Below are 12,534 nucleotides of genomic sequence, written 5' to 3'. Positions count from 1 at the left end.
GAGCGTGAAGTTATCACGGAAAGAGCCCGTACCTGGCCTGGCAGAGCCCCGCAGGATGCCGGCCTCTGGCGGGTGGGCGGTCCGCCAGCGGCGGGGCTCGAACCCGTCATCCTCCGTCCTCAGCCCGGGCCGCCACCGGGCGCCTCTCCCCGCTCCTGCTGCCGCCTCCCCGCCAAGCCTGCAGGGGTCGCTGTGGCGGGAGCGCGGAGTTACGCGCGCCGCGATTGGGCGGCGCTGAGCCGCGGGCCAATGGGAGGCGCCGACTCATCCGCGCTGCCGCCCGCCCGCCTCCGGTGCCATCTTGCCGCGGCCGCGGGGAACCGAGCCGGCCCGGTCATGCCGCACTTCCAGGCCTGGGAGGAGTTCACCCGTGCCGCCGAGAAGCTCTACCTCGCTGACCCCATGAAGGTGGGATAGCCTGGCCAGGAGGGGAGGGTTCGTGGCCCAGCCATGGGAGCGGCGATCTGGAGGCGGCTCCGGCTGCGCGCAGCCCGGCGGGGGCGGCGGGCGGTGTCGGGCTGGGGGGATCGCTGGTGGCTCCACGGGAGAGGCAAGAATCGCAGAGTCTCAATCATTTAGCTTGGAAAAGACTTCTGAGATCGTCAAGTCCAACCTATGGCCGAATCAGCCATATTAAGTAGACCATGGATAACCCTGAGTGCCACGTCTGCTTATTTTTGGAACGCTTCCGGATGTGGTGCCTCCACCGCCTCTCTAGACAGCCCTTTCCGATGTTTAATCACCCTTTATATGAAGAAATTTATTCTAATCCCCGCCCTAAACCCCTCCTAGCACACCTTAGGGCTGTGTGGAGGTTGCACCTTCCTGTCAGGGAGTTTAGGGAGAGATAAGGTCATTCCTGAGCCTCCTTTACCCCGGCTGAACAACCCCAGCCCCATTGCCCTGCTCTGGGCTCCCTCCGGCTCCTCCGTGTCCTTCCCGAAGCCCAGAACTGGACACAGCACTGGCACTGTGGCCTCAGCAGTGTCGAACACAGGGGAAAAGCACCTGCGAGGAAGGTTATTGGACCATCCATTTCTATGGAACGGGAGGAAACTCTCATTTACAGCCCCAAGAGCATCCCTAGGGAACGGTGTTACAGGCGGTGTTATTGGCAGCTGGGATGAACCTCAAGGGCTGAGCTTCAAAGACGTTGAGCTCATACCTGTGTGTTGGAAACCGAGGTTAAGAGTTCTGCTGACGTACCAACTATAAGCTTATTTTATCAGTTTATAGCATTTAAGACCTATATTATTTGAATTTGTCCTTTCATAAGGTCAATATGTTGCATTGTTGCCTGCAGTGATGTTTCAGACTGGAAGGTGTTTGCATCCTAAAGAATAACTCCTCAAGGACTTAACTTCTTGGTTTTTGGCTGTTTCTTCTTTCTGGTCACTTTTTAAAATGCAAATATTAAAATTAATCCCAGTCTTCAGGAAAAGTATTGTAGTTCACCTAAAAAGCATCACAAGAATGTGATGTGAAACTCACACCTGAGAAATCTTGAGTAAAAAAGGCCTAGTGTTCTTCACCAAAAATAGGGGAACTAGAGAAACCTTCAGAAGATTAAATTAAACCTAATTATTTAAAGCAGATTAGCTCTGCCTTTTAATTAGCACAGAGACACCATATGTGATTGCTGCTGATGATAAAATTGCCCAGTGTGGCCTTCCTAGGCTCTGTGACATTGAATTAAATGAAAGAATGGATGTCAGTGCAGCTGGGAGTTGCTCTTCCCCTTTCCTTAAAGGAAATCTCTTCCCGTCCATGGCAGTAAATTTGGTTACAGAGGGGTTTATATAGGCCCTGTTGTCATAGCACAAGTACTCTCCTTTAATGTGGCAGAGAATTAGCCCCAGGAATTTTGTAATTGGGCTTGCTGGGAAGCTGAAGGAAGAGCTGTGGGAGATGGATGTGTGTTCTGCAGCCTGGTACTGAGTGGTTCTGCCTTGGCAGGAGCAGGTTATTGATAGATTGAGTGTGTTCCAGCAGGTTATTGATACACTGAGCTGTTCCAGCAGGTTATTGATACACTGAGCATGTTCTGCTGCCTGTGGCAGCCTCTCCTGTGCTTTTGGGGCTGTTCAGCAGAGAGCTGTGCTCCTACACTGCTCAGGAGGTGGCAGTTTGGCAAACAGAAAGGGTCAGTCTGTGATGAGATCCGCTCTGGAGCAGGAATTCCAAAATGTATTTGTAGCAAGGAGGTTGTTGACAAATCACTATTGACCATTAGCACAATGAAAACTGTTTGCAGTGTGAGTTCAGAATGCTCTCAGAGGCCACCCTGCTTTGTTTCTGATGTTAGCTGAGGCTGCAAACTGGTCAGGAGGAACCTCTTAATGCTCAGCCACCGAGGATGTGGATTTTTACCAGTGTGGCTTTGAGAACTTTGGTGATGTGAGGGTCCAGAAGGGCAGGGTGGGTTAGAGCTGTGATGATTACCACAGCAGAAAAAGTGGTGATGTTGAGCCTGCCCCACTCAGCTGATCACTTTCCAGTCTTCATGTGGAGCTGCTCTTTTCTGAAGTGTTTCCAGCCTACAAACACAGGCCTGCAGTTGGTTTTTCTGGGGTGTGACACACAGCCAGGGATGTCTCTTCTCAACACGACTCTCATGGTTTGTCCTGCCTGTCTCAGGGTCTCTGCAGCTGTTGTTGCTGAATTTGCAGGGGTTTTGAACATGCCCAGTGTTAACCTTGCTGATGCTGCTGGAAAAACCAGCCTGGATTGTAAGGCAGGGAAATGTGGTGGGTCAACTTCCACACCACCCTGGCTGTGGGATTATTTACAGCTCCCACAGCACCAGAGCTGGGGACTGCCACAGAGGGGCTGAAAACATGGAGCAGAACATAATTATGGTCAAGGGTAGTCTGAGTGTGGGCACACTCCCTTCAATACATGCTGAGAATTGTTATCTGTCAGTGCTAATTCCTAAAATGTTTTTCATTTCAGGTCCGTGTTGTCCTCAAATACCGACACTGTGATGGGAACCTCTGTATCAAGGTGACAGATGATGTGGCTGTAAGTACAGAGCACATTCCCCTTGCAGAGCTGCTTGTGCCACTCACAGACTTCAGTTTTGCTGTCAGTCACCTTGGGAGCTCTTGCACACTGCCTTGAGTGCCTGACAGTTCTCTAAAACCTTGTATTCAGCCTTCCCTCGTAGCTGTGCCTGCATTGACACTGACCAGTCCAGGAGCATTTTCAAACTGGTGTTTACTGGTGTGAGTGGGTCTTTTTTACCTGCTCAGAGTGGTGAAATCTTCCAGCCATAGGTGAGGTTCCCTCTTTGTGATTAGGAGGCTGAGTGACGGCAGTGTTACAGCTAAAGAGTTGTTTTGCTGCAGCCCAGGCTGTTCTGGTATTCTGCAGTCCAGACACAGTATTCTGCCCTTCTCTTGCCTTCAGACTTGGAAAAGAGTCAGATTTTTCTTTCCAGGAAAAGTAGTCTGGCATTGGAATGTCAAGTGCCTGGAATGGATGTGAAACTCCAGTAAAGGCACTTCTTGATAGGGCAGTGGGGCCTGACATGGGTGAGCTGTTGGGTGTGGGGCACTGATAATGGAGAATTTAAGGGTTATTTTGTGGAAATCTCCTCTGGGGAAGTTGGAGTCAGGTGATTCACAAACATAAACTCTTCTGGGGTATAGGCTACCTTACCTGCTTTCAGTCAGAGAAGGATGTTACACCAGGTGGGGTGAAATGGGGACTGGTTTCAGGATTTTGGTTGGGTTGTTTTAGTGATTGGGGGTTTTGTTTGTTTGGTTGTTTATTTTAATCAGATTCTGTGTTCCCTATTTAGGGCTGTCTTGGAAAAACAGGTTTTGCTTGGGATAGGAGAACCCCTTCAATGGGAAATACTGAATTTTATGTCCCTGGCAGTGTAACATGAAGGACTATGAAAGGCAATATAAGCTTGCTTTCAGAATATAAAGAATTGGCAAGTAACTTCAGGTTTAAAATCTGCTTCTATGTTTAGACAACACAAAAAAAGAGCAGCTTTAAAACCCAAGTTTCAACAGCTTTTTGGAGCTAGAAGAAACTAGGATAAATTCTGAGTTTCCCTGTTTTCAATATGGGAGTCATGAGCATTAGGGAGAAGCTTAAAAGCAAACACAGATAATGTTTGTGCTCTGAAGCAGGGTGGATGTGTTGGTGCTGCCTCCTGGTAACTGCTGAACACTTCAATGCTCTCCTTGTTTTGTGTGCTCCAAGCACAAATGAATACATAGCAGCTACAAACAAGATAAAAAGCAGCAGAAGTGAGATCTGATATCAGCAACTTTGTCTTGCAGTGTTTGCTGTACAGAACAGACCAGGCACAAGACGTGAAGAAGATTGAGAAATTCCACAGTCAGCTCATGCGACTCATGGTGGCCAAGGAGTCCCGCAGTGCTGCCATGGAAACAGACTGAAGGGCTGCCAAGAAAATCACTGCTCTGCTCATATTTCACTGGAAATAAATCTTTGGGATTGCAAACAAAAAAAAAAAAAAAAAAAAAAACTGGGGCAGGAGATGCTTTTATGTACTGAAGTGGTCTGATGGCAAGTCTGAAGCATTTTCACCCCTCAGACTCCACTTTGGGAATCTAGGAGAATAAGTGCTTTCAATTGAAAGCTTATATTTATTTTTGGGTATTAAGCAACTATTCTTACATGTTAGGTATGCTAAGAAGACAAGTAAATATTTTAAATCTACAGTATGTTAATGCAAATTTGCTAGGCCACAGGCATACTTCTGGAAAGTTACTGTAAAATTTAATATAGATTTCATTGTGTTCATACTTTATGCTGGTGTATTCTCAAAATGAGAGGGTTTGTTAATCAGATACTGTAGCATGGTGGCTGGGTTTAATAAATACTTACATACATTATATAAATCTGTTGGGTTTAGAATAACAGATGTTTTCTGAACTGAAATGTTGAAATTGCCAATTTGTATTACCACTGTCGCTGGCAGCACTCAGTCATAAGATGTGCAACATTATCCATAATGCAGTTTGCAGAACTCTTTTATTGGCTAAGTGATTAAACTTCTGTATCTCAAACATTAAAACAGAACTTCACTTGAATATTCCTAGAGATCTGTGAGAAACTGGGAGGTTTTTTTTTTGCTTGTGCAAATACTGTTACTAAAAAACAGTCAGTGGCTTTTTTACATACTTGAACTATTTTGTACTAGCAGGGGTTTGTTTCCCCAACCTTGCTTCAGGCAGAGTTGAAGTATATTAGCAAGACAAATTCTAGAAGCTCTTGCCTGTTATGCTAATAGAAAATATCCAGCTGAACAGTACCCAGATTCCTTACTCCAGCAGCTTGTTAACTGCAATTGCAAATGTTACATGTGGCAGGTGGATGTCAGCCAAATGGATAAATGGATGCAAACACCTTAATAAATACTTAAATACCACTGTCAGAAATAGACCAATGCTCCTGTAGCTTAGATGTGTTTCTCACAGTAACCTCTGGTAGCCTGATGGAAGCTTTAATTGTCTCTTGTAAAAAAGCTTTTTGTTTGAAAACCCAGTAGCTAAAATTGATACTTGCTTTAACTAGGTCTTGCATACTTGAAAACAGAGGAACATTTTCATGTAATTAGGCTATTGGTATAACTAGGTGCTTTCAGAACTGATTTTTTTGGGGTTAAACCAAGCCACAAAAGTAAAGCAGGACCATACTTGTACTGGCATTTTTATATAACAAAACAATCTATTTAGGTAGCTACCTGCTGTCACTTACATAAAAATAATGGAGCTACTGGGAAGCAGTGGACTTTCCACATTTGCCAAAAGCTTGGAGAAAACCCACCAGGCTTGAATATTGCATTAGAGTACCCTTGCAACTGAACATAGAATCTTGCACGTTGTTGGAAAATACTGCAGCACTAAATTCCTGGTGACTGCTCAAAATTCTGGTCTGCAGCAGTGACTCGTATGTGTGTAACATTTTTGTATTGGCTTTTGAAATATAAATAAAGCCAGAGAGAAGGCTGGACTTGTTCATTTTTAAGCTTTCATGAGATACTGTAATACTGAAATTTTTCTTTGGTGCTCCAAATAACTTTGCTAATATTTGCAATAAAGTAGTAGAGAAACTGGGTGTAGCAAGTGGCTGAAAGGCTTCAGCTTTACACCCCAGCAGGTTTTAGAGGAGAAGCAATTACAGCACTGTATATTAGAGCAGCAGCTTTCAGGCAAAACAGGCAAGGGAATACATTTCTACTTTTCTAAATTCAGAAATTATTTCCCCAAAACCCTGGGGAAATACTATTGCCACTTTTGTAAGAGTGATGTGTTGTTAAGCTTGTTCTCCATACACTCAGAAAAAACTAGAGTGGTTCTGTGTAGCCAGAATGCCAAAGAAAATATTACAAGGCTGCTGCTTAAGAAAATTAAATGGTATGGAAACTTGTTCAGAAAAATAGAGATGCTTCATAACTTAGTCCTGGAATTTCAGCCACTTCCATGCTGAGTCCATGGGGCAGTAGAGAAGCTCTGAATCCAAGCTTTGTCTCTTTCCTGCCTATGCTCTTGCTGAGAGTTTGTGTGCTTATGTACACTGATCCCATCCCTAATAAACATCCCCTGAGCTGGTCCATCATGTTGCCAGCTCCTCGAGTGTCTCCTCTGCTTTGTGATTAAAAATCAGTGTATTGTGGCTGCTGCAGCAAAGGGGAGCTCGCAGTCCCTGAATCTGCACTGGGCAGCCCAGCCTGCCAGGGACTGCTGCTCTCAGCCAGGAGCTGTTCCAGTTTCAGGCTGCAGTCAGGCATGGGCAGCCTGTGCAGTGACAGACAGGTGACCCGTGCAAAAATGGAATGATGAAAAAGATAGGATGCTTTTCCCAGCTACAGCCAGTTTTGTTGCTGCCTGTTAGTTATCTTCAGTAATTGTTCTGTTTAGTGAGAGCAGTTTAATAAAAAGATAGGGGCCTTGTTATTGCTCCAAGAACTTGGGTTAGTTTACCCATGGAATTTATTCTGTTTCTCTGGGGTTCTCACCTGCTGGGTTCCCTGAGCATCTTGATTTCAATTCTTTGTGCAAAGCACTTCATATCTGAGCTCTCTCTTATATTCAACTACTTACATGCAGTCACTTATGTTTCCAATATTAGGGGTTTGAACCCTGAGCTGCTGCATATGTAATGCATTGTGGAAGGGTATTCTGGAGCGCAGGAAGATTTTTAAATTATCTGGAGAAGTGAGAAATGAGAAGTTTAATCACAGGTCTTTGTTTTAGAGAGCCTTTTGAAAAAGGCTTTCCTATTAAAGTCCTGACCTAACTTCTAGGAGTGACAGGTTTGTTCTGGAAAACTGGATGCTTTTGTGCTGGAGTCTGTCAAAATGGGAAATGGAGCCAAAGCCAAGCAGGTGCTTTTAAAAATGTTTTAACTTGTCAAAAGAATTATGTTTCATCTCAGTAAGTTTCTTCACACAGTATAAAAGTGGGTAACACTCAGCATTTTGCTGGAACAAATGTGAGGAAACTGTTTTCTGTCAGTAGGACTGGGATGATCACTTGTTACTGTAGGCTGGTCTTAAAGGATTAAGTCAATTTTAGATGTTGTTCTGTGGTATTTGCTGGGTCTTCAGGACGAAGGAGGAATTGAGAATCTGACTCCATGTTCTTAGAAGGCTATTTTATGATTTTATATTAAAGAATGCTATATTAAAATTATACTAACAAATAGAGAAAGGATATTTACAGAAGGTTTAACAAGATACTAATTAAAACTCGTGACTGCTTCCAGAGTCCTGACACTGCTGGACCTTGCTTGGTCATTAAGTAAAAACAATTCACATGTTGGATAAACAATCTCCAAACTACATTCCAAAGCAGCAAATCAGGGAGAAGTAAATGGGAAATTTTTTTTTTTTCCTTTTTCTCTGAGTCTTCTCAGCTTCCCAGGAGAAATGCAGGCAAAGGGATTTTTCAGGAAATACAACAGTGACATTCTTAGGTGTCCATTCTGCTCTAGGGAGGATGAATCCCCTCACTTTGATCACCTGGAAGAAGGATGGAACCACAGTAACCTTACCCACCTGTGCTTTCTCACTGCTGGCCTGGGGCAGCGCAAACCTCTCACAGGAATTACACTGTAACCACCTCTTCAATGAAGTTTGGACCTGAAATGGAAGCACAGAGAGAATAAGTGGGTTATTTTCTGTAAATTTATTACCTAGGCTGCAGATTATGCACAAGTCCAGACCCTTGAAGATTCTGTGAGCATTAGTGGGTGTCCTTAGGGAGAAGAGCTTAGTTGGAAACTGGTATTCCTTGTACAGTGCTGTGTGCTGAGGGACCTTCCAATTGACTGAAGCAAAGCTGTTTTGATCAAATAAATCCAAGGAGTCCTTTTGTTAGATAACTGTCTTAAAGGAGCTTCACTTTTATTTTTTTTTAGGAGAGACTAGTCTATGAAGAACTACATCTAATTCCTTGCTTGTGTTAATAGTGATTTGCTTTTCAAGACATGGGGGTGTATCCTCTGAAATACCAATACTACTTTAAGGGTAGATGCTGTGTGACTCAACACAACTTTTGTTTATAAAGATATTATCTGTTAAAAAGAGCTTTGGCAGTTCGAGGACTGGTATTTAAATACAAGCAACAGTTGAATTGTCTTTGTTGCTGGGGATGACATAAAAACATGCCTTTCATCTCTCATTACTTTCACATAAGCAGATCTTTAGTCTAAGTGGACTCTTCAGGCTGGCTTTCAGATAAACCTCCCCACCCTGATGCTGGGCTGAAGTGTTTGAGTCACTACAGACTGGAGACAGATGTGGGCTTTTTAGTCTGCAGAAATGTTATTTTTGAGACGAGAATGATGCTTAAATGTATTTTAGCAGCAGATTAGTTACTCAGCAGAATGCAAAGCATGGTATTTTGTTAACCCCTGCTTGTTATGCAAAATGTGTGTGTGCCCAGTACCAGCTCCAGCAGAATAAATGCTCGTGGGAGAAAGTGGGCTTGAACTGGACCATGTAACACTGAGATCTGTGGGAACTGAGCAAATAAAACCATGGTCATGGCACGATAGCAGAGTTAACTGCCTTCCTGCAAGTCCAGGCCCATGCTGTGGAACATGAGCTTTGTTCCTGATGAAGGTGAGTCCTTATGTTCCTACACTGTGCCAAGGTGGTTGTAGGGGTGTGTTCCTGGAGCCCTGTGATGGGAAAGCAATTACTCTCTGCTATTCTAAAAGCATTTTAAGCCCTGGGTGCCATCCCTGAGTGCTCTGGTCTTCCAGCAGGAGCCAGTGTGCTGGACCCATTATGACTCCTCAAACAGACAGTTCCTGGCTGTTGGGAATATTTGGATTACAAAACCAAGAGTATAGAGTTTCTCTTAAATTGTAGTGCTGGTATTTATGAAAGTGTTTTCCATTTAAATCAAGACCAGCTCTGAAGATATTTTGCTTTGTTTAGCAAGTTTTGGTTTTGTGCTCACATTCTTTTGCTGCCTTTTTGGTGGCAATTCTTGGTAATTTTTTTAGAACTTAAGACATCAGTCATACTGCGAGATCTGGGATAGATTGGTTTGGTTTTTTATAATTTCCTTGGAAGCTGTGTGAGCTTGTTGGGTTCTTTTTCTGTCTAGAAGACATGTTCTTCTGTGTATGAAAGGACTGATCTGCATTGTCCTGCCTTTATTGAGAACCTTCCTGAGCTACAGGCTGTGTTTACAGCAAGATTCCAAGGACTGGTTCCTTGGAGAGGGACTTGAGCTCTCTGCACACCTCCTGGGTGGCTGTGCGGGCTGGTAGTGAGCAAAGGAGAGCTCAGGCAGCTGAAATATGCATTTTAACTGGGCTGCTCATGCATGTAAATGCAGCCACCTCCGCTGCAGACCTGCTGGCATTGTGTGCCCGGGAGATGAAAGGCTCGCCCCGGGCGCTGACAAATGAGCCCTGGCAAAGCGAGTGCGGCTCCAAATGCTGCTCTGCAAAGGCGTCTGCTCGGGAAGGAGTGAGCCAGGCAGGGGATGAACCAATGCCTCAGACACGTCCTGTGAAATCCGGGGTCTTGCTCTAAGTTGCCTCAAAAAAATAGATTTTTGAATTTGGGGGTGGGAGGCAAACTGAGCTTTCAGTCATAGACAGTGAGAGACATTATTCTCACTCTCAGAAAATCTGCATTGTGGGCTCTTTGGGATCAGTTGTTGGATTAAAAGGGAAAATAATCTAGGTGTCAGCTCTTTTTTCCTGGAGAAGCACAGGTAGAAGAAAGAGAAAACAATTCTCATCTCTACTTGCTGCTCCTGTTGTTTTTACACATGTGGAATGTGTTAGGAAGATTGTTTACCTGAAGTGATTTGTCAGTTGGATTCTGCTGAAGATTGTTTTGTTTCCTTAACCAACTGGAAAAAGCTGTGTCCTGGCTGTCTGGAGACAGTCACGAGTTTTCTTTAGCCTTCTTTATAGTATAGCAGCTCTTTAATATAGTATAGTATAAATAGTATAAATAAAAGTTTAATAAAGCAATTATTCAACATTCTGAATCGATGGAGTCAGATACCAATCATTCCCTACATCAGGGACTCCCTACGTTACTATAGGTGGGTTTTTTAAAAAACACATTTTTCTGTGGCAATGCTCCCATGTAGCTGAGGTCAGGAACCAAAGGAATAAACAAATTTCATCAGGGATTGTTGATTTGTGCCCAGAGGCAAACCTTCTGTGCTTGCTCACACAGCAGAGCCGGGTGACCCGTGAGTAAAACCCTGCAAAAAAAGCAGCCGTGGTTTGAGCAAACAGCTGCTCTGCAAAGAGCTCCTGACCCTCCACAGATGTTGGTGGTGCCATGAATGTGCAGGCTGGGATTCCACAGAGCCTTGGCTGCTGGTCCCCCTTGCCTCTAGCACTGATTCCAGCGGGTCTGAGCCTCAGCTGAGCTGTTCCCATTCACCAGAGCATCAGAAAACCCCTTGATGTTCTGGAGAGCTGCTGGTGTGGTGTTTCAGCTGGTTGGTGTGCTGAGATGGTCACAAAAGGTCAGCTGAGGGCTCCTGGTTTCTCTATTGAAGGCGCTTGAGAAGGTAGTTTCATGTTCGGACTCAAGTGTTTATTATTTCTTGTCAGAAATAGAGGACAGAGAAGATTGCAAATCTTCATTAGTTAAAATAGCCAAACAGAAAAAATGCAATTTAAAAAAATAGCCAAACAGGAAAAAATGCAAATTTTCATTAGTTAAAATAGCCATTGTGCTGGCTTTGGCTGGGGTAATTTTCTGTACAGTGCCTGGTGTGGGGCTGTGGTTTTGGTTTGTGCTGGAAGCAGGGCTGATAGCAGAGAGATGTTTTTGCTGTGGTTGGGCAGTGCTTGCACACATCCTCAGGGCCCTTCCTGCTCCTCGCCCACCCAGCAGGGAGAGGCTGGGAGGGGTCAGAGCAGCCCAGCTGACCCCCTGACCGAAGGGACATCCTACTCCAGGGAATCCTGGCCAGCAGATAGAGCTGGGGAGGAGCAGGAAGGGAGGATGTTAGCGTCACTGATCCCCCAGTAACTGCTCTGTGGGATGGAGCCTTTCCTTCCAGGAGATGCCTGAACACCTGCCTGCCCATGGGAAGCAGGGAATTCATTCCTTGGTTTGCTTTTCTTGCATGTGCATAATTTGCTTTACCTCTTAAAATGTCTTTATTTCTATCCATGAGTTTTCTGACTTGTACTCCTCTGAATCTCACCCTGATCCTGCTGGTGGGGGAGTGAGTGAGTGACTGTGGTGCTTGGCTGCCAGCTGGGGTTAAACAGTGCCAAGTGTCTGTGTGGAAGCTGTAATAAAGGGTTGTGACCCTGGCACACAACACAGTTGCATTTTTAACTTTCATCCCATAGAAGTTATGTTTACTATGAAATTCAGCACAGTCTTGTTTGTATGTAAGTGAAATCTATGTAGTCCTACAGAAGAAAGATGGACTGCTCCTAATGTTTTTGGTGTCTCAAGAAAAATAGTACAAAGTAGTTTGTGAAGATAGATGCCCCAAAAGGGTAGAACTCAGCCAGCACATTTGGTGTGGAAGAAGAAAACTACAAAAAAGGACAAAACTTACTTACAGAACAGTTTAGGGACATGTCGTTAAAGAAGACTGGTTTTTGATTTAGGTACTATTGCTGCTCAAAACAAAAGAGAATGAGAGCTACCCAAAAGGCTCTGGGCAAAGGACTGCTTGAGCAGACTGTGATGGTTGGGCTGAAGAGGTTGAAAGATGTGAAAGGAATCTTCATCTGTGATCACAGGTCTGTCTGTCTGTCAGGAGCCCAACAGTCCAAACAGGAGCTGAGGTGGCAGGGAGGTGATGGAAAAAGAGGATTGGATCTTAGGAGTGAAGTAATAGCTGAAAACTGAGACTGAATGGTAAAACCCCAGAAATGATAAGGAGTGCTTGTTTTGTTTTTCCTGGTGGGATGAGCTGCTACAACTTGACCTTCTGAGGCTAGTTTAGCTCTCTCTGCCCAAGTTTGCAAGACAGGCCTTGGAGAGAGCACAGCTTCAGAGAACGACAACACACGAAAATCCAAGTTAGATGCATTTTC

The 12,534-nt window shown here is 44.6% G+C and overlaps 1 protein-coding gene across 1 annotated transcript; it reads left to right on the top strand.

The window, feature by feature from the left end:
* The first annotated feature begins 248 nt into the window (after positions 1-248).
* On the top strand, positions 249-5,994 carry SRP9 (signal recognition particle 9). The gene is made up of 3 exons (XM_005488484.4): positions 249-408; positions 2,953-3,021; positions 4,296-5,994. Exons 1-3 carry the CDS (start codon positions 250-252, stop codon positions 4,413-4,415), a joined length of 348 nt encoding a protein of 115 aa, XP_005488541.2. The 5' UTR covers position 249; the 3' UTR covers positions 4,416-5,994.
* The last annotated feature ends 6,540 nt before the right edge of the window (positions 5,995-12,534 follow it).

This window comes from Zonotrichia albicollis, chromosome 3 (assembly GCF_047830755.1).
Source record: "Zonotrichia albicollis isolate bZonAlb1 chromosome 3, bZonAlb1.hap1, whole genome shotgun sequence".
Classification (NCBI taxonomy): domain Eukaryota; kingdom Metazoa; phylum Chordata; class Aves; order Passeriformes; family Passerellidae; genus Zonotrichia; species Zonotrichia albicollis.
The sequence above is the reverse complement of the archived record's forward strand: the minus strand, read 5'-3'. Positions and strand labels throughout refer to the sequence as shown.